We start from the raw sequence: 23,327 nt of genomic DNA on the forward strand, positions 1-23,327 counted from the left end.
TCATTTCATTTCATTTCAAAGTGTGCTTCCCTTTCCTCTGTGTGTTTTGCAGCTTGCACGAGGAAATCAAGGATTTCTACGAGTACATCTCCCCACGGCCAGAGGAGGAAAAGATGAGATTAGAGGTTGTGGACAGAATAAAGGGAGTCATCAAGAACCTTTGGCCCAGTGCTGAGGTAAACCTCCCTTTTTTTTCTTTTTTTTTAATGCAGCAATCGCCCTCCCCTGCTTGCATCAAAGGAATAAAGTGAACAGTTTGAATCATTGGTAACTTATTAGCGCTGATACAGTTGCGTACATTGCCCAGGCTGCACAAGTTGACAACACAGCTCTCAATTACAGCAGCCTACAGTGCTGTCAGGTTGAATGTGCTATCAGGCCACTAGCAACAAATGTCCTCCGACTCTTTATCTCTCTGCGCCACAGTTCTGTTTGGCTCAAGCTATCAGTACCACCTCAGGCATTATTGCATTTACTGACTTTGATCTTGCTGATAGAGCAGCGGGTTTCTAAGTGTGTCTGCTGTGGGCCTAAAATAGGAAGCGCAGTACTCTTCCAGTCTTGGACAGCTTTTTATCTATGTTGATTTCTTGCCGCTGGGAGCAGGGGCAGTGTGGCCGTCCAGTTTTCACAGTGCTTGCTTAACTCATAACCGTCACCCAGAAAACGCTAACATGTTATCCAATAAGTCCATGAGGACACCGAAAGTTAAAGAATTAACTTGCTTACAAACATGTCTGCTATTCACTTTGCAAACCGACTGCATTAAACCGCTGAGTGTGGTTTAGCAATGATAAGATACGTTAGGTCTACCAGCGCAAATTAGGGGTGGGCAATATGGACTTAAAGTTTTATGAGGATATTTTGTGATACTGTTGTGATAACGATAACAGTGGTGATAAGAACTATTGATTATTTCTTTTGGTAATTGTATGGCTGTGACTGCGTGACACAGCAATCAAAGCCCCACAAGCACAAATAATGCTACTAAAGGGCACCTATTTATAATAATTTAGGACACCAGTCACAAAAGAAGTGATTTGTGTCAGTAAAATGCAAACATTTAAAGCATTTAAAATGATTTGTGTTTATTGATGCTCTTTTATTGAACAAACAATGGAGAAACATTGCAAAATTAACAATGCAAACTGTCTTAGTTTATTTTTTAATAATTAAAACATCATTAATTGGAATTTATTGTGGTAACAAGTCAAATTCTTATAAGAAATTTTATCACAATGAATAATAATCGATGTGATAAATGCCCACCCCCCTCTCAATCCGTCCATTAGAAATTTGCCTGAAAGATTACCGTAGTCTCGCGCAAGTCGCAAAAAAAATAAAATAAAATAAAATAAAATGCATCATGAAGAGAACAAAAACTGTGCCATTGTATTGTGACTAAGACGTGAAGTTTTAAAACAAGAAATTGAACATTTGAAATATATTCTAAGCTGATTAATTAAACTAGTAAAACTTTTATTAAAAAGTTTTGGGGTTTAAGAAGCTTTACTTTTAAGGGCTAATTTGAGAGGAGAGATAAAAAGTAAAAAATTCAAAGTTTCAGAACCATTGGCTTCACAAACCAGAAGCTGCCCAGCAGAAACAGAAAAAGAGGCCCAGAAATGTCTGCTGCCTCATTCACAGGACCAGCTTAATGATTTCAGGTGATCCGTTTCCACATTTCCATTTCTTGACTTGGCTGATGGGGAGATCTCAGCACAACAACTTATTGTTCAAACCAAAAAGTCACTGAGACAGGAAGGCAGCTGGTTCTGGTTCTGTTTGTTACATATCCATGTTTGAATTCGTAACCTGGTCATATGACAGAAACGCAAAGCAAAAATCTTGCAGGAATTTTACAAGTTAGACCAATGCAGAAAATCATGCAGCACAAACAAACTTCCATTCTAACTGAATTTCAACATGTTTATTAGCATTTTTGTAGTCAGGCAGAAGTTTTGGAATCAAAAATGGGGAATAGTGCAAGCCATACAGACTTTTTTTTTTTTCCTACTACATTCTTGGAATAAATATTGATTATGTTAAACCTCTTCTTACCTAAAACTGGATGGAAGTGGCAAAATATGAAAGCAGTTGTTGTTGGTGAAAGATGATATCTGAGTTGTTGTGTTCACTACGCTCTGATGCATTGCATCCGGGTTGAAAAAGGTTGCCTTAGACCTGGAACTGAATGACCGTCGGTTAGAGACGAGACACAACACGGCTAACCTTTGTCACCATGCGCAGTTACGTCACAGTTCATGGAAGCCTGCTGGACTCGGTTTCATTCACAGTCAGCTTAGGATCTTTACATGTGACTGAGCTGTTTACTAGCGTGTGTTTGTATGTGGTGATGTGGAGAGGAGGTTTAGGGGAGCAGGGTCAAGGCTTAGGTCTATTTGTGCACTGCGACATGGGTGTTTCAAAGGAAACAATAATATTTCTGTCCTCCCAGTAGCTTACACATTAAGAGATTAGTGGGTTGTTTAGTTTAAATTCTTGTCATATCTTAGCTTATTAGAAAGACCTAACAGAAAATGTAAAAAAAAGTATATCAAACAGTATTTTATGTGAAATTTGTTATTAAAAACATATGTTGTCTACATAGAAAGTAATTTTTTCTTTTTCTTTAGGTCCAAGTGTTTGGGAGTTTCAGCACTGGCCTTTACTTGCCGACAAGGTAAGCTAGAGTCAAATTTATGCAAATTCTTCTCACAGACCTTTCCAAGCTGAGACTTGTTGTTGACTTATAACCAAATCAGTTTTGCGTCTCAAAGAATTAACTTCTGTAATAACAGGGTTAGAGGCTATAATGAGAATGCGAGCTGAAGTTGATAGCTGCGCCGTACTTTAAAAGTAGAAAGATTGTTCTCAGAATGCATCTTATTTTTTCCTCATTCGTTTACGTCTGCATCAGTTCCGTGGCCTTCCTCTTTTTTTTCCATTTACTGAGCAAAATTTGGTTAAGTCAGCTGCTCCTGACTTGACCACAGCCTGATAAATCTCTGAAGACACATGCATTCATCAAATGTCTCTTGCTGACCATTTTGATGAGTGCATAATCTCAATGTCTTGCACTTCTGCAAGCAAGGGGAAAGCTGGGTGTTGGGGCATTTGCTCAAAGGTTAGGGAAGATTCTGGTGATGGAACATGTCAAATGAACACATAGGTTTAGTTTAAAAATATTTATTTCATACTTACCTAGAATAACTTGATAAAAATATACTACAATTTTCTACTGCCATTATCTATCAATCTGCTACTGTTTCTGATTTTTTAAAAAAAAAAAAGTTATTCCTAGAGTGGCCTCTGCTGGTAAGAGACTACTTGAAGACAGTAATCACTCCCCCCTTCATCCACAGTTATTCATGTGGAATTTGTGGATCCGTGGCAGTTTACTGGATAATTATGTAGTAGGATTAATCAATTTTGTTCTTCAATATTTTGCGTGTTTATTTAATGGTATCAAAGTACACATCATTTATTACTTTTATTGAAACATATCTTTCATTTGGCTCTTATTTATCCTGGCTAGGTGTGTTAAGAATCACAGCTTTGACAAACAGTTTTGCTTTTAATTTTGCAGATGCTGACAGATTTCACTTGTAGCTACAGAAGAAAGTTGCACATTTTCTCCACAAGGGGGAACCAAAGCTTCGCTCATGACAACTGTAGTTTGCAGGAGATATTTAAAGTGTCAGGCAGAAGCAAATTGAGGAATATGTATACTTGATAAATCTATTAAAAGGTGCGACATTATATAATGAGTTTTATTTTTTACCTTAATTTCTTCATAGCAGAGAGGGTTCTCAGTTTGTTGTTGTTTTTTAAGAGTTTCAGGACCAGTCCATCAGTCAAAGATCATAATCAGACATGGAAAATGCTTTTCCCATGTTTGGCTCTGATCGGTGAACTGAAGGTTCATTAAATACATAACTAAATTCTCCCACTGTTTCCAGTCTGTATACTCATTAATGAGCTGCATGTATTTTAATGTGCTTTTTAAATGGCAAATCAGATAAAGCTTAAATGGATTAATCTTACGATTCCTTTGTTTACTATTGGATTTCCCTCCATCAGAGATCATTTAGTGTATTTATTTCATTCCTTGACATAAAAGATCAGACTCACTTGAAGTTTGAATATGCAGGAGAGACCTCAAAAACAAAGCATAAATCAGTGTTAATCAGGAATGACCTGATCAGTGTACCTGGAGTATCAGAGAAGACTATGTTATGGTCTTTTATATCTTCTGTTTCTTAGACTAAACATAAGCTTCACTCTTTCTTTCCCTACAGTGACATTGATCTGGTGGTTTTTGGGAAGTGGGACACACTGCCTCTCTGGACTCTGGAGGATGAGCTGCGAAAAAACAATGTTGCAGATGAGAACTCCATCAAAGTTTTGGATAAAGCGACGGTAACATTTCACTCCTCAAAAAAAAAAAAAAAACAGTGTGATCTTGTAGTCTGCATGATACTTTTTCTGACAAATATCTGGCGTGTTTTGCTTTACTTTTTTTGAATGGGTTCCAATTCTACTTGCGTTTTCATGATTCACCTTAATCTAGATCTAAAGTAAATATTTTTCCACTGTCTTTCATCGTGAGTTATTTTTTTGGTCTGTGTTTTAGGTTCCCATCATCAAACTTACTGATTCCTTTACTGAGGTCAAAGTGGACATCAGTTTCAACGTGAATGGAGGTGTTAAAGCTGCTCGGCTCATCAAGGAATTTAAGGAGGTAAGATCTGCAGCGAAGGCCCTTTGCTCAGCTGTAACACGGCTCCTGGATTCACTGATGCAACTTTTAATCACCTGTGGAGACACTGGCAGGATTTTTATCACTTTTATCACAGGAGACATAGTAGGAGTTTAAAATTATTCTGTCTTTTGGTTTCTTTGTCCATTTTTTCACCTGCAGAAATATCCTGTCCTGCCTTACCTAGTCCTTGTGCTGAAGCAGTTTCTACTTCAGAGAGACCTCAATGAGGTTTTTACTGGTGGAATTGGTTCCTACAGTCTCTTCCTCATGGCTGTTAGCTTCCTGCAGGTTTGTTTTGCAAATCTAGGGATTTTCATTCCCCATGTTCCTAATCCTCTCTTTACTCTCTCTGAATATTCACCGATTCACCTGCTTTTGCTTTTTTGTCCAGCTTCATAACAGGGACGTTTCCAGCCCCAACATAAACATCGGTGTTCTGCTAATTGAATTCTTTGAGCTCTACGGTCGCAACTTCAACTACCTGAAGACAGGCATCAGGATAACAGACGGTGGTTGCTATGTTGCCAAAGATGAGGTTCAGAAAAACATGATGGATGGATACAGGCCCTCTATGCTCTACATTGAGGATCCTCTGCAGCCAGGTAGGAACAGGAAACAACAGAAACGGAAGGAGGTCGGAATTACCTAATTGACATGTTGCCTCCGTCTTGCTATCAATAGACAATGATGTTGGCCGGAGCTCATATGGTGCCATGAAGGTGAAGCAGGCGTTTGATTATGCCTATGTTGTCCTTGGCCATGCTGTGTCACCCATTGCCAAGTACTACCCCAACAATGAGAATGAGAGGTAAAGTGCTAACCACAAACATGCTACTCATGCACTACAGAATACTCCTAAGTATTCTTAGAAGCTGTTTTCATTAGCAGTCCTAATTTAAAGAGTCTGTATTTGGAAATTAACTGTTTTTCTCACTGTTCCTAACCTCAGTATACTTGGTCGGATAATCCGAGTGACTCAGGAGGTGGATGAGTATAGGGAATGGATCCGAAAGAACTGGGACAGCCAGTCTCAGAATGATCGCTCTCTCAACAGTATGTATTAGTTGTACTTGTAACAAAGATTATATCACTCCATTGATACGAGCTGCAGCTACAACGCATCCCTCTCGTTTCCTATAGGAAATGACGTCAAACTACTTGAGTCCAAACAGCTTGACGAGTGTAACAACAACTTCCCGGACGACGAAGATGTTGTGGTTCTTCCTTCTGCTCCTCACAGCAAGTCCTCTTCCAACACTTCTTCTCCACTCCCGTCTCTGGGCTCGTCTCCTTCCTCGTCCCCGCTGTCGCCGTCTTCCACATCCTCCAGCGATGGGGTCAGTTTCCATCACACTTAAATATCATATAACCAAAAGAATGAGCAAAGATAACTTGATTAAATATAAAATACAGATTTAAAATGATAATTTCATTTATTAGAGGCAAAAGCTATCCAGATGAAATGGGCCAATCTAAAATTGTGGATCTGAACGACTTTGACAAAAAAATAAATAAATAAATAAAAAAAAAGCTAAAGAGGTCGGTAAGAAGGAAATGCTTCATGTAGATTTGTGTTGTTGGTGGTTTCCTTTAGGATTCGGATGGTACTCCATGCAAGACAGTCAAGCAACAGCCTGTCCGAAATGCTAGCACACATAGAGAAAAGTCTACAGTGGTCAGTAATCACCGCATACAGAACCACTCTACCAGCACTCCACCTGCAAGCAACAAAGGAGGAAAGGTATGCTTAGTCTCAATTTTCTGTTATTAAAGGGTTCAAGAGGAATAGTTCCATATTTCTTTGTTTAGATTTTTGGGAGTTTTTTTCTTGAATAATAGTGTTTTTTATTTTTTAGAGTTCCTATTTTTGACCTTTTGGAAAATTATTTAAGACACTGATTTAGCGAGTGAATTAGTGGTATGAAACCGTATCTTTAGGTATGCCCTAGGGTATATCCTTCCACTGATTACTTTTGTTTTAAGGTATCTTAAGCAGTTGGGTTGCATAGCAGTGAGGGTACGTTTCTATAGCTCAGCAGCTACAAAAAACAAAAAAAAAACAACACAGGTGGACTTTTTACTCACCTTAGATGCTCACGTAAAACCCAATCCATATTGATATGTTAATTTTCTACCCACGTCTACAGTGACGTTGTGATTGTTGCTTTCTGTGTCTACCATTCTTTGCAGCTGTAGCTAGTTATCTAAGCCTCTCAATGTCTTTTCAGTCATTGCGTTACCTGAACATTTTTAGGATTTACTCATCTAGTGAATGGGAAAATTGTCCCCTGATGGCATTTCCGGTACTCCCACTGTTTTACAATTTCTGGCTGTCAGCTGTGAAAACTGCCAAACGGTCAGCTAAAAAAAAAAAATCTGAGAACCAGCTGACTATAAATCAGAATATGACTGGCTTAGAACATTTATGCATTTTTACTGTTATTTAGTTTAAGAATGAAGGTATTCAGACAAGGAAGCAGATTACACTAGAGTAGACACATTCTGCCTAGCAACAATTTCTGATTGGCTAATTTTTTACCCAATACAAAATGAGTCACATGGCAAAGCTGAATCAAAAACATTAAAAAAAAACAAAAACATAGTGACATCTGATCAAGAAGCCCTTTAGTGTCCCCAGACTATGATACAACTCTGGTTTAACCGTTGAATTTCTGAGACCAATTTTTCACACACCTCAATCAAATAAGCAGGTCATTAACCAGACAGTGAAGAACTTGACTGCATGGAGATAAAATAGTATATCATTCAGCCATTTGTTTCAGATGTGTTGAACCAGGAACAAATTTGAAGGTTGTAAGAGTTTGTCTTTAGTTGTGCTAAAGTCAAACTCTCCCCATTAACAGTTTGTCCTTGGGGGTCAAGGACAAACTCAGTGAGTGAGTTTGAAACCACTGTCCTGTCCTGCTTCGACATCTGATTGTTGCTTTGTGGTCTTATGTGACTTTTCCAGGCCAGGATGTCTCGTTCCAACAACAAGAGCGGCCACCACGGCCAGCAGAACTCGTCCTTCAGCTCCAAAAGTCATCAGAGCAACAAGCCACACCACCAGGGGAACAGCAAGAAGAGGAAAAACATACGAGACTCTACACAAGAAGATCTTTGCAGATAGGGGTTTGTCTGCTCATCCGTGTTGTCACCGACAACCATCTCCCTTCCCCCCACCCACATCCCCGTCTGCAACTGACTATCCTATCCCACTTCTGCTGCCAGATGGGGGAAGTTGTTAATTTGAAAACTTCTGCAGAATCGGTCACCCATTTTTTATGGTGGCAGGTATTTTCTAGCAGAAATAGGAAAAAAAAAAGTGTTATTGACCATAGATTTAATTTCTTGGAGCTGAACTGAATCACAGACATTCATCTGCTTTCCAGCAGCTTTTACGAAGTAGTTATTCCTTCCCACAGCCAGCCTCTTGTGCCTCCTTCTGTCGAGGATCGAACAGGTTGGATGTCTGGAATCTCCTCTGGAGCAACATCTGGAACTGCCGGCTGGAAAAAAAAAAAAGAAAAAAAAGGATCAAAACTATTGTGCAAAAACGTTTAAAACAAAAAAAGTAGAAATTGCAAAATGTACAAAAATATAATGCTGAAAAACAAACATACACAGATTTTCTTTTAAAGCTGTTCACTTACAAATCAATCAGTAAGAGTGGGAAATAACTTATGCATGAGATTTTTTCTGTTGGTTGATTCTACTGTTGGATTAATCTGTTTTGTTATGTCCAAACAGATTGTACAAAAATTTGTACAAAAAACAAGCATATGCAAAAAAAGAACAAAAAAAAAAAACAAAAACAAACTGTTAACACAAGTTTCATACGATGTTTTTACAAGATTTCCTGATTGAAGTCACAGACATGCACATCTTATTCCCGTTCCTGTTTGGCTAAAGCCAACAGGTGGTTTGGATCCCATTGCCAACGGAAATCATCAGCATCCACTTTTACTCCTGGTCCCCGTCTATGATTGTGCTACTGTGTTAATATTTAGCCTTGAGAGAGCCAGAGCTTAGACTACGTCTCCCTAGATGACGGAACGGAGCTCTGTCGCATCAAGCTCAGTAGCACTACCACACCAGTGTAAAGGCTTTAAAACTGCAGATTTAAATATATATTTGTGGTGATAATGGTTTTATGAAAAATCCTAAACTTGAAATGTGTCAACAGTTAAACTATGGGGGGGTGGGGATAATCAGTTTATTTGGTAATCTACCTATTACAGAATCGTTTGTATTCGTTAAATGTATTTATTTTTTTATTAATTACATGAACATAGTATGGATAAATGTATAAATGTATTATTAACATTAGAGCCCATATCTTCAAGTCCTATATTTGAAATAGAATATGTCATGGGAAGGTGGGGTGGGGTAGGAACAAGCATTCAGGTAAAGTAAAATATCACCTTTTATTGTTTCTGCTAGACTTTTTTTTTTTTTTTTTTTATTTCACTGACTGTTGAGTGACCAAGTTTCTTTTGATAATTGAAGAGACCATTTTGTAGGTCATATATTGAGAAATGTCTTTTAATTCGTGGCTGGTCTATCTAGACTAAAAAGGGAGCTTTTTTGCCTTTTGTTTGTTGATTTTTGTTGTCCAAATTTCTAAAATGTCATGGCTGCAAACACTTTACAAAATGTCAAATCCTTCTGTTCTGCTGCTGCAGTACAACAATTAACCTGTAGATGGAGTTATAGCTCTGTCTTAATCTATACACTTTGGGCTTGTATACTGCATTTGAGTAGTTTATTTAACTGTCACTTTTTGTTATTGGTTCTTTAAATGCTCATATCCCCACTGAATGGGCAGCTGCACACACAAACTCCCCTTTTAAGCTGAGTACTTGCTTGGAGGGAGTGACACACCAAAGCACAGCTCAGCCTCTTATTCTCATCCTGAAATGACCCTTAAATTTAAAATAACCAGCAATAAGCATCACCTTTTATTCTCTTTTATTTTGCATGCCTAAACAAACAAAAGCACATTCAAGTCTCCTTACTGCCCATTAGAATTTGTGTTAAAAGGATAAAAGACAGTTCCACCCCTCCTCACCAACCAGGGTTACAGTTGTGGTTAAAATGCAGTATAGAAGCGCAGCAGGGCTTCTGATGGACAGATGAAGAGAGATGTGAACCAGATTTGATGTGCCATCTGAATGTCCCCTCTCCACCTCACTTTTCACTTCAGAAAGGCTTTGAACCCAACTGAACTCATCTAAAAAAAAGGTTGTTCTTCTGCAGCTATTACAATTCATGCAATAAAAAACATTACCATTACAATGTGTGTTTTTTCTTTACCTCTGACTTTTTGTGATGTATGATATGAAAACGAGCGCCATCAGTGGCGATGCAGACGATATGACTCACCGTTCAGGATGACTGGTTGGACTTGTCAATTGGGCCCAACCAGGTTTTTTTTTTTTTTTTTTTAACTTATTGCTTTATTCTGTATGCCTCTGTGATAGACTGATGACCTATTGAGGGTTTCACAATAACCAGACATATCAGCCCACCTGAGCATCATCTCAGTGGATAAGCAGATTTTATTTACACCATTTTAAAATTAGCACATTTTCATTTTAGTACTGGGGCAAATTAATTTTTACTCCTATTTTGACATGACTACCTAATTTTTAGACCAGAGTGAAAACTACCATGACTAAGTTATTCCACTGATAAAACTCCACTTAAAAAAATTATAAATTTTTAATTAAAGCACAGTTTTAATCAGTGAAACCTGTTCTTAAGTTGTTTTTATTTCCACTATAGTCTAATAATTGGGCCGCATTCTTTTAAGGACCGCCACTGGCCGTGGTAAATGGCGCACTCGGGCATGCGCGTGGGTGTCGGTGACAGTGATGGAGTGGAGGAGGAGCGACGTTGCGGTGATGAGCGAGCGCGCGCAGTGCCTGATGAGGAGGAGCACGGGGACCATAACATTACGCGCTCAGTCTGTATCTCCAGTGGACAGTAATGTAGATTTATCCCCCCGGACGCTGTTGAGCCGCGCAGGTAAGACCCTGAACTCGAAGTAAATAAATTAAGAACTATTATTTCTCCAAGTGAGACCTCATATGATGAATGCTTTTTGTCCCACCGCTGAGGGAGAGTTTGATTTTTAGTTCCTCACTGCTGACAGGACGTTGTATAGATTTGACCGTTTTAGAAATGAAAACGTTTTTGCTTTTCTTTGGGTTTCACAACGTGCTTTTGCAATTTGCTGTTTGACTAAGCCAGAAGTTCAACCGGTGTTTGAAAACACGCGTGCCAACGAGATTGTCGCTTTCAATGAACTTGAACACGAGTTGCGGGTTAAAATGTGGAAACGTGTGTTTGATGACGCGCGGTATCTGAATACAGTATCAGAAACCTTTTATCTGCGTTTACCCCATTTTATCTAGCTTTTATCTCTTCTCTGGTTAAAACGGTATTCTCATGACTGTTGAGCAAAGCAGACGTGAAAGTATGCACCTTCTCTCGCTAACTGTGAGGTGTTTCCGTACCAAACGAGCATCTTTCTTCTGGGATGGACTTGGTATAAACAAAGCAGTGAAATCTTGACGTCTTCATGTCGTTATCTCCCGTTTTCTTTTGCGATAGGGACCTTAAGTACCTTCTAGAGCTAAACTTACAAAAATATTTTCAGCGTAAGACAGCGGCTCTTTTCCTCGTTGCAAATATGTAGAACTGCTACTGACGTGTAAGAGGCTGGTTTACAACGATTCCTTCATTTTCCTTTGCATCTCTGATAAAATTCCTGATGAAAAAGTTTAAAATGTCACCTCCGTGCGTTTCAATCACTTAAAATTTCATCGATGATAAATTTTGTAATAGGAATTTAATTAAAACTAAATTCATATAGATGTATTTCAAAGAGTTATCGATTTCAAGGTGTTTTCATTTACTATAGCCTACAGATTTTATCCTACACATTTGGAAGATTAAATCTGGCAAACCAATTGACTTTTTTTTTTACCTGCATGAATTACTGCATTAATTGAATAAATTAACCCATGACTCTGGAAAACACTTTACTTCCACTGAACTTTCCTTTAATATTCTGATGTATAAAAAGATTGCTATACAGTCTTCCCCTTAATTGTGTAAGTCATTATGAGCATAACATAACACTTCTATTTTAAAAAGTTATGTCCAACAGTCTATGCAATATTCAAATTATCTGAGAAATTTGCTTTCGGTGTAAAGCATAATCACAAAAACCACAAAGTATAATTTTAGAAGAAACCATCTCATCAGAGGGCTGTATCCAAGCATGTTGAGTGAAAGGAAAAAAGTGTGGTTAAAAACAAGGCAGCATTAATACCTGATTTTATGAACACTGCATGTGCAAGATAGACCATCAACCATGTCTCAAATTGCAGTTGTCGATGGCCAGAGCGCTGCAACTTTTAGATGTGTCTTTTGTCCTACACACTTGAATTAAATGGCAAAACAACCTCACTAGCATGCACACAAACTCGCATTGCTCTGCTAATGAGCTAATATTGGAGCCAGGTGTGTTGAAACAAAGAAACATCTATCAGGGGTGTCAAACTCCAGTCCGCAAGGGCCGATGTCCTGCAACTTTTAGATGTGCCTCTGCTGCACCACACCTGAAAAGAATAATTAGGTCATTAGCAAGGCTCAGGAGAACCGATCTACACAGGGAGGAGGTAATTAAGCCATTTCATTCCATTGTGTTTTACCTGTGGCACATCTAAACACTGCAGGACAGCGGCCCTTGAGGACTGGAGTTTGACACCCCTGATTCTAGAAGTTGCAGGACACCAGCCCTTGACGACTGGAGTTAGCTTATTGAGCAGGATTCTGCAGCTGCAACTTTTTGGATGTGTCCCTGCTCCAACACACCTGATTCAAATCAATGGTTAATGAAAAGGCCTTTGCCAAACCTGCTGACATTTCAAGAATGTATTTCAGCTTTTTGATTCAGGCGTGTTGGAGCAGGGATGCATCCAAAGTTGCAGGACGGTGACACTCAAGAACTGGAGTTGCCAACTCCTTTTATATGGAACCAGTTGTCAAGAGGAGGATAAATAATGCAGGCAAGCTAAGGGACACTATCAACTTAGTTTATTTATACATCAGCGATTCACAACAAATGACATCCCAAACCACTTTCCCAAACAACCAGATTAAATTTATAAACAGAAATGGTCGTTTTAATCCTATCCTTTCGAAAGATTCAAATTTATTTACATGTTTTAGTTTGAACCTGGTTATAGAACAATACATTTTCTGTTTTTAATATCAGTCAGTAAAAAAGCTTGACATCTAAGGAAACCAGGTAACTGCATAGGTAGAAATCCTTCCCGCTAAACATTAAAGTAGGAAACGATTCATAGTGTAAAAGATTTGATTCTAATCTTATTTTTACAATAAAGCACTTTCTCTGGAAGTGTTCGTCTCCTGGCTAAAACAGCTGGTTGATTTGCTGTCTATTATTCCTGCCATTATGTCACAGTAGGTGCTAGGCTGCAGTTTTATTGCCAGCTTGAAGGTAAATTCATTAAACGCTTATTTGAACTTAAGAGCCTGTTTCCTAAATGGATAGCACTGCTGTGTCAGTTTGGAATTAACCTAACAGACAAAAGGCAACAAACAGGAAGTATTATTTTGCTTGTCACAATCTAGCAACAGACTTTATGTAACCATTAAATGCAGAACCTGTAAAGATAAGGTATGTATTACATTCAGGTTAGTTTGTAATCTTTACTTCTGATTCTTTTCATTTTATTGCTTGTGGAAGAGAAGTGATCCTACCTACATAGATTTTCTTTGTACATCAATGTACATTGTTTTAGCTTCTTCTTGACTTCTGTAAGATGAGATTTGTGAGACGGATGAAATAAGTTCACCATTTCTTGTTGCAACATCTCCTTTGAAAGTCTTTTTTTTATATAAAGAAGACATTCTTTCTTAAAGTATGTTGGTTGAACTTTGCAAAGGCTGGCACTGAGTCATAAAAAGGTGTGAAAGAGAGTTCATAAAAGCTTTGGGATCGATAAAGTGACAGGAAGTCTTGGTGCAACTTCTCCATGTAATTTGAAGAAGTCAGTTCACGTTTTGTCAAGGCTAACGTGTCACTTCAGGGTCTTTTAGTGAATCTGAGAAACCAATATTTGGTATTTTCATGAGCTTGTTTTGAGATTATTTTGCTTCTTAAACACTGAATGAGAGCTAGATAACATTATATGGCACTCTGTGTGTAAAAAGTGCCTCAAATCCAGCAAAAAGCAACTATATTATATTACTGTTTGCACCTAAAAATGAAAAATGTGCTGAACATACAAAGATAAACATTTTTCTTATGGATCATAGTTAAACCCGAGTAACTTTAAAAGTTATTCTGTTGATTCGTGTCATTAAATTGGAGACCAATATAAAAATATTACAGCACACACCACGCTGATATGCTGTGCACAGCATTACAATAAATTAATATTGCACAATATTTTGATGAAAAAGTACTTTTTCCATTGGGAGATTATGTAACTTCTAACAAGAGATTTTCTCATGTTCTAAGTTAATTTATCTACCAATGGAACGTTTTCACCGATGTTAAGGAATTATTTACTTAAAACAAGCCTCTATATCTATGTTTTTCTTCAAGTGTACCAAGATATTTGTACTAGAAACTAGACCAAAAATACTTGATAAGATTTTGTGTTTCTGCATTGTAATCTTTGAACAATTTATTTTGATAAAATCAACTTTGCCACAATTGTTACAACTGTTTTGAAAATGCAACTCAAGTCTTTTCCTATGATTAATGTACTTTTTTTTTTATCAGATTATCAGGTAACTTCTGGTCAGCCATTGGCGAATTACTGGTATGAAAGGTTTAACCCACACCCGACCCCGTCTTGTTTGTTTCTAAAATTTTCCATCTTCCTTTTCATAGAGTTAGTCATTCAAATGAGAAAGCAAGGAATTTGCCAGGTTAACCAGAGTTTTCTCTAGTTGTTTGATGGATTGATTAATTTAGTGCTGCCTCTCCCCTCTTGATTCAGCTGCCTGAAAAGTAGGCTGCTATTCTTTTCCCTCACTTTACAAGATAGGAAATTTTGAAATATTTTTGGTCACCAAACATATGGACACACATGTTCTTATTAAAGCAGTTAACTACAGCTGGGAAATTGTCATCTCGGTATCTGTATAGCAGCAGACTGCAGCCTAGTTACCTGAGCAAATAGTCTGATTAAAAAAAAAAAACTAAGCATTACTAAGTATATCAACTTGACAATTAATGTTTTCTTCAAGTGCTTATTATAGGTGTTTGCTTATAACTATGTATTGAAATCGTTTAATACATGTTAAGTTGTCACATTGTTTTAGTAGCAGTAGGAGGATTAGTTGCTTTTCTGTTTAAGTAAAGTAAAACTGTGGTACTTTTTCTCAAAGCTGTTATACCACAGGAGCCTCATAATGGCCCATACCTTTGTAAGCTTGGTGGTCTGTGACCTCCCCTTCCTGGGGTATAAATAGGACGTGACACAGAGGCCCATTTCTTTCGGCCAGACTTCAAAGTGGAAAAAACAAGAGAACATAATGCAGATCTGGGATCTTTACAGGTCAGGGTTTACGATGTATCTGTCCCACCGTCGCATATTGTTGAACTGGGTGCTTTGGTCAAATCAGATGAGGTTTCAGCTTGTAATGGCTCCATTTGGGTTTGGTGAAAAAAGCTGTTGGGAACAGTGGAGGACCCATGATGTTATGGGCTGATTTCACTTCCAGATACCCTGTAAAGTTTTTTTTAGAGGAATGGTTAAAGATAGTTCCCTGTCTAGGTTTGCTGCCAACTTGTGATGTGTTACAGAGGAAGGATAAAAAGAGTGATTTCTTTTTAAGGAATAATTTTCCTTCTTGATAAATGCAGTTAAAAGGGGCCTAATTTTCTAGATTTTTTTTTACTTAAGCTACTCAAATCATTTTAAAGGGGCTATTATGTAAAACTGAAATTTTTTAGTTTTGTATTTTGCTGTAATGTTATTGCTTTGTCATAAAGATGCTTTGATTCTAGTGCTTTAGCTAGTCCAGGGGGCCCCAAAGAGTTTCACGTTGCATTCACTCATTCACCCATTCACGCACACATTCACACACTATAAAGTCTTGCAATGCCAAAGGGTCCTGTAGTGTAAAAGCTGTAATCCAAGTTATCATACATATGTGGAATTCACCATAGCCGTATGATTATGGTGCAGTAACGATTCTCAGTTTGACACAAAGGAAACCCTGTTGTGATTGTGCATGCTATTTGATTAATTTTACAGTTTGATGAATTTAGACAGGGACCATCTGTTCAGGGTTGAGCAGTGTACAAATTAACACAAAGAAAAAGAAAGCCCAGAAACAGATCGGTACTGTTCAGAGTGACGCCACTGCCTACTGCCTCAGCGTTGTTTTGTGACAAGTCTCTTAATAACCAGTGGTCAGGTTGTTTTGTTTTTCTCCATTAGACCGCATTAGATGACCAAGTAGGAGAAAGGCCACACTCAACAGTGAAGGTTGGCACCGACTGTAAACATGAGCACTTATTTTTGAGTCTTAAGCCACAAATGCTCACACTACTTCCTCAGTTTGCTGCCATTCTTTTTCAACCTGCAGAGCTAATTTCAACAAGAAAAAGTGTTTTATCTAAACTCTGAAAAACCTAAATGTGCAACTCCTCATGCATTAAGAACATGATGAACACAAGCTTGACTTGAGCTTGATGACTGTGACCTCAACAGGAAATATGGGGAACCTCCACCGGAAATGCAAATGCAACTTTTTGCAGGTTCTTTAGAACTAGGTCTGAAAGCTATCCGTCAAGCTGAGGCGCACATGCTCTCTTTCTCCTTGCAATACTTTTGGTATAATTATAATTTCTGCTCTGGAGAAATCTATTTCCACACGGTCTTAATGAGCATCAAAGGAAAAAACACAAAACTGCAAAATCATTTTGTGTTTTATGTGCCTTGCAAAAGCCTTTATGCTTTTTAAATGTTTTTTTTAATACTTTGTCACGATGGAGTTGCAAACTTCAATATGTTGCAACTGATGCAGTAGAGTAACATGGTTTTCAAAATGAGTGAAGAGCTGTGTATTTATATCCAAGCCCTCTGAGTGAGTACGTAGTGAAACTGCCTTTTGCTGCCTGTGCAGCTGCAAGTCTTTTCTGGTATGTCTTTGCATTAGAGACTGAATGTCTTGTCCATTCTTTTTGGATATTAGTTCAAGTTCAGTCAGACTGGATAGATGGCATCTGTGAACATGGATTTTCTAATACTACCACAGATTACTGCCTGGGTTTTTTAGATGTGGATTTTGTCTGGTTCTTACTAACTCATGAATGTGCTTTAAACTAAACCACTCCAATGTTACTTCATCATAATGCAGAGGTGAGTAGAGTATCCAAAAATTGTACTCAAGTAAGAGTTGCTCTACTTGAACAGATTTTTTTTCTCAAGTAAGAGTAAAACAGTAATTGGTAAAAATGCAAGTACTTAGTAATTGATCAACATATCAATGGTTTAATATTTAAAATTACGTCATCAGGAAAACCGTGTGTATTACTTGGCAACAATAGCTTTCCTATATCTCCTCTTCCATAAAGATTGGATTTGTGAGGAGCATGACTCTAGTGCATGATGTTCTGTTGAAAGTTTCTCTTACATGAGCTTACAATTCCTCTTTAGTTACTGTGCGCCTCTTGGTGTTTACTTAAGCAGTACTTGCGTTCCCAAAGCAACCCACATACGCAGAAGAACAACAACAACATTTGAATGCATAGACACAACCAGGAGTGGTCTGATTGTGATGTGATGCACTTTGGTGACAGACTTCTTTCATAAGATCATAATAATAGTTTTCAGCCATTGTTTACATCCTAATTTACCACATCTGGCTTTTTCTGGTGCAGAATTATGATGCATGTCTCACATCAATGACATAAACGCTAGAGATAATGCAACATTCCCGTTGAGACTGCAGCCGCTTTGAAAACTATCAATTATTATTGTATCCAAATTAGAACCACATATCGAAGTGGCACAGATCTGATGTCTTTCTTTTTTGCGTGTGTGTTTGTGTGTGCGAGGGTGAAAATATCAGAATTGGGTCATTTAGGCTACTGTGAAAAAGCCAGATATAGGTCACATATAGGCAATAAAGCGAATTTGGGTCACATTGGCCTGCTATGAGAACATAGCCTTTTAATTTTCACATGGTGGATTGAGCAGAGCTCAAAGCTTCTCCACAACTTCATGCCTGAACTTTCAGATGTTTCTTGGTCTTCATGATGATGATTGTTGACTGATTTTAACAAACCTTTGAGGCATTCACAGAACTGCTGAATTTCTATTGAAAATAAATTACATGCGGGTGATCACGCTGGATTTTAATGAAGAGCGTTAGAGAAAATTAGGGTAGATAACTGTGCATATTTGTGGACTCTTCAGTTATTTATGGGAAATCATGCATTATATTTTTATCTTCCTATGATGTATGTGCTACTTTGTGTTGGTCTATCAATACACCATAAACTGAGAAAACCTTGAAAAGTTCAAGCCGAAGAAATATTTAGAAAAAGTCATCGTATACATTTTATATAATCGTTTGGCATCATTATGCTTTCTGCATGCTTTTAGCCCCTCACAGGACTGACAATTCCTCTTTTCCAATCTCCTCATTTTGGTAATCATTATTTATATTCTTCCCTTCTTCTCCTCTGGAGGGATGAAATGAGAAGGGCTCCTCTTAGTGAATTAGGTGCTAATCTCTCAATGCACCAGGGACTAATTGACCTCATTAGCTTTGAGTCCACTGCCTCTAGGAAGAGATGTACTCTTTAGCACAACCTTTGGGATACATGCTGCAGATGCTTGTCATTAAGGGTCTTATTAAAGCAATTTTAGTTACTAAAAATTTTAAATTCAACCAAATGATTTTTGCACAGCTAAATATTGCCTAAAATAACAAACTGTTTAGCTACAATCATTCTTCTCAAAATTAGTACTGACACCGAGTTATGGATATAAACACGGCTCCAAAACCAGCAGTGATTGAATTATTGGTCAGAGAAAGTCGTTGTTACACAAAGCTCCCTGGATTGTTTTCCCTCCGCTGAGTTTGTTTGATGTATTTAAAAGGAGCCCAACCTCACCTCAGATCTGAGGCCATCGAACGTCGAGAGCACATGACCTTCTCTTTGGGTGATGCCTCTCTTCATCTTTCGCTCCCAGGACCTCCTTCACTCTGCATTGTGAAGTGAAATTGTAGAACGACGTCCTGCTGTAGAAAAATAACAGAAATGAGGAGGGTGCCACTGCGACTGACTGTCTAAGCTCTCTCAATGTTCAAAGGTGTTTGTGTTTGGCGTCATCAGATCGGCGGGAGACTTGGCTCCTCCGGTAAAACTATCCACTGGAATCTGTGAGCAAGCATTTTAATGCTCCTCTGGGCTTAAAGCCTGTTAACTATTATGTGGCAAAAGGACTAAAGTAATTATGAAAAAATATAAGTAAAATAGAAAATAAAAACATTTTATGAACAAAAAGCTAAATAAATAATAGGGGTTATAATTATTTTAATACCTTAAGTGCAAAAGTCGTGAGGGAATTGTATATGTCAAAATGTTTCTATATATTTAAATATTTATTGAATCATATTATGGATCCTGTGCTGCCATGAACTATGAAAAAGTGTTTCATTAAAACACCCAAGCATGTGATTGGTTAACCTGGACAGGTAAGTCATAATGACTAAAGTTATAATAGCTCCGCCCACTGACCCATGTAGGTAAATTCACGTTTCATTAATTACGTAAATAAACACTGAAACAGTCAACATCTTTTATTATCTATTTTTTTAGAAAAAAAATGTATTTGTCTTGAATTGTGATTAAGATGCATTTAAGTAATATTTACAGCTTATAAGTGAAAGACTGTTTTTGTACGAAAGATTATAAGACTTATGCATTTACATTTAAAAAAAAAAAATTTCAAGAACTTTCACTGGCTTTCCAGAAGATATTTATTGTGATAGTTATAATAGTATTGTGTTTCACCTTGCTTTAGGACACATCTTTCTTTTTTGACAGTTTTTTTTTTCTAGAGGAGAGCTTTTCTCTTCTTTTTTTTTCCAAACAAGCATGAACATTTTCTACTGGGACTACGTGTTTCTACGTTGGCACCTTGTGCACTTTTAATGATAGCTTTATAATTTTGGCTGAGGTTCTAGGAGGAGCCATTGTAAGACACTATAATTAACGACCAACAACTGGTGCATGGCCAGAATATTCTGTGCAGATCTTGTGCTCAAGGATGCCTCTTATGTGACCGTGAGTATGCAGGCATAAATAGAACCCTATTAGTGATTGTTCAGTCACGTTGCAAACACAAAAAGTGACTGAATGCTATACTAATAGTAAAAGTATTCATACCCATTAAACTTGAAAAATTTGTCACATTACTATAAACTTGATTTGTTTTAAATTGGATTTTTTTTTGTGATCAAGAGAAAGCAATGCATGATTGTCAAGTGAAAGAAAAGGAAGAATGATTTAAAAAAAATGTTTTTCCAAGTAAAAATCTGACGGGTGAAACATTTGTATGTAGCCCCCTTTTACTTTGACCAACTAATTTTCTTTTCTCGATTAAAAATTATATTTTTACCTAATCTATATAAGATTATGTAAGAAAACAATGCCTTCTTACCTAATCTAGCTTATAAACTAACAAACTGTGTGAAACCTCTTTTAGTATTTTCCTCCCACTTAATTAAAATACATTTACACTTTGTGGCAATGATGAGACAACAGTCAAGTATTTTACGCAAAAGTTCAACGGATACTTAGACAAAATAAGACAAAGATTCGTCATCAGTTTCTACTAAAAACTAATTTATTGATTTTAAACCTGACTCATAAAGGATGTGTTTGCTTCAGTAGAATAGTGGGAAAACAAGCAGCATGAAGTGAAGTTTCCACTGATTAATATTCTGGTTTGTTTTTGTGTGCAGCAACCCTCCACATACCTTAAACATAATGTGTTGTGTACTTGGATGCCATTATCAGACTTTTAATTGCAGTGTTTTGGAGAAATGTTTGCAGCTTGTGCTGGGCAGAAATTATTTTTCCAACTTGGGAAAAAGAGGAAAGCTGATGGAAACTCAGAAAAAAGATGCTGCAGCTGTAAACCCATCTATATTTGTTCTTTATTTTGTACAAGCCATAGTTCTTCAGCTTTCATTTTCTTGTTATATTAATCTGTAGACTGACAATAATTTACTGTCATCTTGATCATTATTCAGTCTTGGATGCTCTTTTTTTTTAAGACTGGAAAATGATGCAGTCTAACTTTAGCCATTTGAAGAGCTGCAGCACAACATGGGTTGCTTTGGAGTGCCATTAGAGGAATACCTCTTCACCCTGTTGGAGAAAACTTTCCATTTCCTGGGCAACTTCCCCTTCCACAGTCCCTCGAAATGATCTACCTTTAGCATTGCGTGATTAAAACAAAGGTTGATACAGTTACAGTTTGAAGTAGAACAAATGATTTACACTTGAAGGATGCAAAATGATTTATTGAAAGGATATTCAAATTTATAGTGCTTAATATCCCTTTTAATGGCATTACATAGCATGTTGTTGATAGAAAGCTTTGAGTCAAACAGGTTTGTGCGAAGTGACCTTTTGTGTCAAACTTCTTGATCAGAAGCCATGCCGTAACACCCTGCAGCCAGTGTGAGCCGATGCTTTCTTCCTGTGAATGTTTGAGAGCGGATGGTGCAACTGTGTGGGTGTCTTGCTCTCTTTCTCCCCATTTCATATCCAGAGTATTGTGCTTGCTATCATTCAAGGACATTATGTAACGCTTGTGAGAGCACCCCATCTGGAGAAGTGCCATTGAATCGAAGAGTTTGCAGAAATCACTGCAGAAATGAAAAACTTACCTGTGAAAGACATTAGTAACTAAGGACGCTGTACTGGCAAAAGAGGAATTTGCTGTACATCTGGTCGATGGCTTTAAAGCACAAATAATCTCTGTAGCATTTCAGGGAATTTGGAGTTCATGTTTAAAGATGTAATGCACATCCCACTTTATGTAGGTGCATTTGTAATTATTTAATCCCAGGCTATGCAGATGTAAAGGTAGGTGTTTTAAACTCGTTCAGTTGAGCTGAAGTCTGGATGCAGTTTCGTTGTAGATGTGCATTCAGTGTACAAACGTGCAGGATTTGCATGCCAGAGTCAGCCTTGTAGACACTTCAGTGGCTCAACAAGCTGCTCATTGTGCTAAACTGGTTAATGAGTTATTAGCTACCCACTTGCTCTCGCATTAGTGGTGGATCTGGTAGAAAAGGCATGGATTTGGGCATGGAGTCAGTTTGAATCTGGATTACAATAGAGAGCCTCCAAAAATATAACTACTGACCAACTGAGAGCCCGGGGCAAGCCTCTCCTTCTGCTGTCCCTTACACAACCAAATACTCACCTACTCCTCCAAGAAAGCTTTTGGAAATAAAAATGCTTGTTATTGTACATTGTAGGGATTTTAAAAATATTTTTGAGAAAACTAAGAATCCTCTTTTCACCGTTTTCCTTTTCTTTGTCTTAAAACATTTTTAATAACTGCAATAGTGATGCATATTTATATTTTTTTATTAAAATAAATCAAACATTTATGTATTTCAGCATTTCTACACATTGTAGAAATGCTGCGTTTTTATTTGGCATTTGCCAGCTTAGAGAGGGATTATACCAACAACTGCTTCATATTGTTGTCTGAAATATTTGCTTTTATTGGTTGGGAAGTTATTGTCTGCCGTTTTCCTCCAACTTGAAGGTTCGTCTGAACTACTTGCATTGATGTGGTTCTTCTTTCCATCTACTCGCTGTGAAAATTATCTTTTAAAAACAGTTTCTTTCATAAGTGCTGCTTGTTGTGTAAATAATTTCCAAAAGCCACAGGACTAGACTGACTGTTGAAGACCAGCTCTGTTCTTGAGTCTGAAAGAAGCAGCTTATGGTGTATCATTGGTTGATGGAGTATCGGGGCCCAGATAATCTTCTAAACATGCCGTCAGTTTCAAAGCCAAGCTGATAAAACTCTACAGCAACTTGGTTAGAAAAGCATTCATACCTCATTTTCACATTTTGTTCTGTTGCTACCTGAAACTTCATTGCACTTTATCTAAGATTTTATTTGATACATCAGCACAAAGTAGCAATAAATATCTGAAAAATACAGTGTGTGTTTTTATTCAAACCCTTTTCTCTGATATGCCTATAAAGAAAATCCAGTGCAACTGAATGTCTTCAAAACTATGTGATTTGTGAAAGCTTGTTGGAGAACGTAAACAACCAGATTTATAAATTTCAGGGGTCACAGCAGAGAGTTCAAAGGTAAGATTGTTGGAAGGTGTGAAGCAGAGTTGGGTTGTGAAACAACAACTTGCAGAGCAATGTTCGGTGACCCAGAAAACGAGTGTAGACAGGAACTCTGGTCAGATGAGATGAAATTTGAAGTTTATGGCTAAT

At 37.6% G+C, this 23,327-nt stretch overlaps 2 protein-coding genes and 1 long non-coding RNA gene across 5 annotated transcripts in view; 2 read left to right on the forward strand and 1 right to left on the reverse strand.

Annotated features, from left to right (window-relative positions):
* The window catches only part of LOC106957715 (uncharacterized), a 15,703-nt gene extending 8,035 nt beyond the window's left edge, over window positions 1-7,668 (reverse strand). Inside the window, exons 1-2 of the long non-coding RNA XR_001427009.1 lie at window positions 7,656-7,668; window positions 1,896-1,902 (exon numbers count right to left, since the gene is read on the reverse strand). This is a non-coding gene — a long non-coding RNA (uncharacterized LOC106957715). The remainder of the gene's footprint in view (window positions 1-1,895; window positions 1,903-7,655) is intronic.
* Window positions 1-8,133, forward strand: part of tent4b (terminal nucleotidyltransferase 4B) — a 25,716-nt gene extending 17,583 nt beyond the window's left edge. Inside the window, exons 2-12 of the mRNA XM_015049156.1 lie at window positions 53-176; window positions 2,637-2,683; window positions 4,302-4,422; window positions 4,637-4,744; window positions 4,925-5,053; window positions 5,157-5,367; window positions 5,447-5,573; window positions 5,715-5,818; window positions 5,906-6,102; window positions 6,360-6,506; window positions 7,737-8,133. Coding sequence (XP_014904642.1) covers window positions 53-176; window positions 2,637-2,683; window positions 4,302-4,422; window positions 4,637-4,744; window positions 4,925-5,053; window positions 5,157-5,367; window positions 5,447-5,573; window positions 5,715-5,818; window positions 5,906-6,102; window positions 6,360-6,506; window positions 7,737-7,895 — 1,474 coding nt within the window. The 3' untranslated portion in view covers window positions 7,896-8,133. The remainder of the gene's footprint in view (window positions 1-52; window positions 177-2,636; window positions 2,684-4,301; window positions 4,423-4,636; window positions 4,745-4,924; window positions 5,054-5,156; window positions 5,368-5,446; window positions 5,574-5,714; window positions 5,819-5,905; window positions 6,103-6,359; window positions 6,507-7,736) is intronic.
* Window positions 8,134-10,635: 2,502 nt separating this feature from the next.
* adcy7 (adenylate cyclase 7) overlaps window positions 10,636-23,327 on the forward strand; it is a 61,460-nt gene continuing 48,768 nt past the window's right edge. For 2 of the 3 annotated variants that reach the window (XM_015049163.1, XM_015049165.1), the window contains exon 1: window positions 10,636-10,795. The gene's annotated coding sequence lies outside the window, so the exon portion shown is untranslated. The remainder of the gene's footprint in view (window positions 10,796-23,327) is intronic. The other variant, XM_015049166.1, reaches the window with a different exon arrangement.

Source organism: Poecilia latipinna, unplaced genomic scaffold, assembly GCF_001443285.1.
Source record: "Poecilia latipinna isolate Pla-1442-1.1 unplaced genomic scaffold, P_latipinna-1.0 Scaffold929, whole genome shotgun sequence".
Classification (NCBI taxonomy): domain Eukaryota; kingdom Metazoa; phylum Chordata; class Actinopteri; order Cyprinodontiformes; family Poeciliidae; genus Poecilia; species Poecilia latipinna.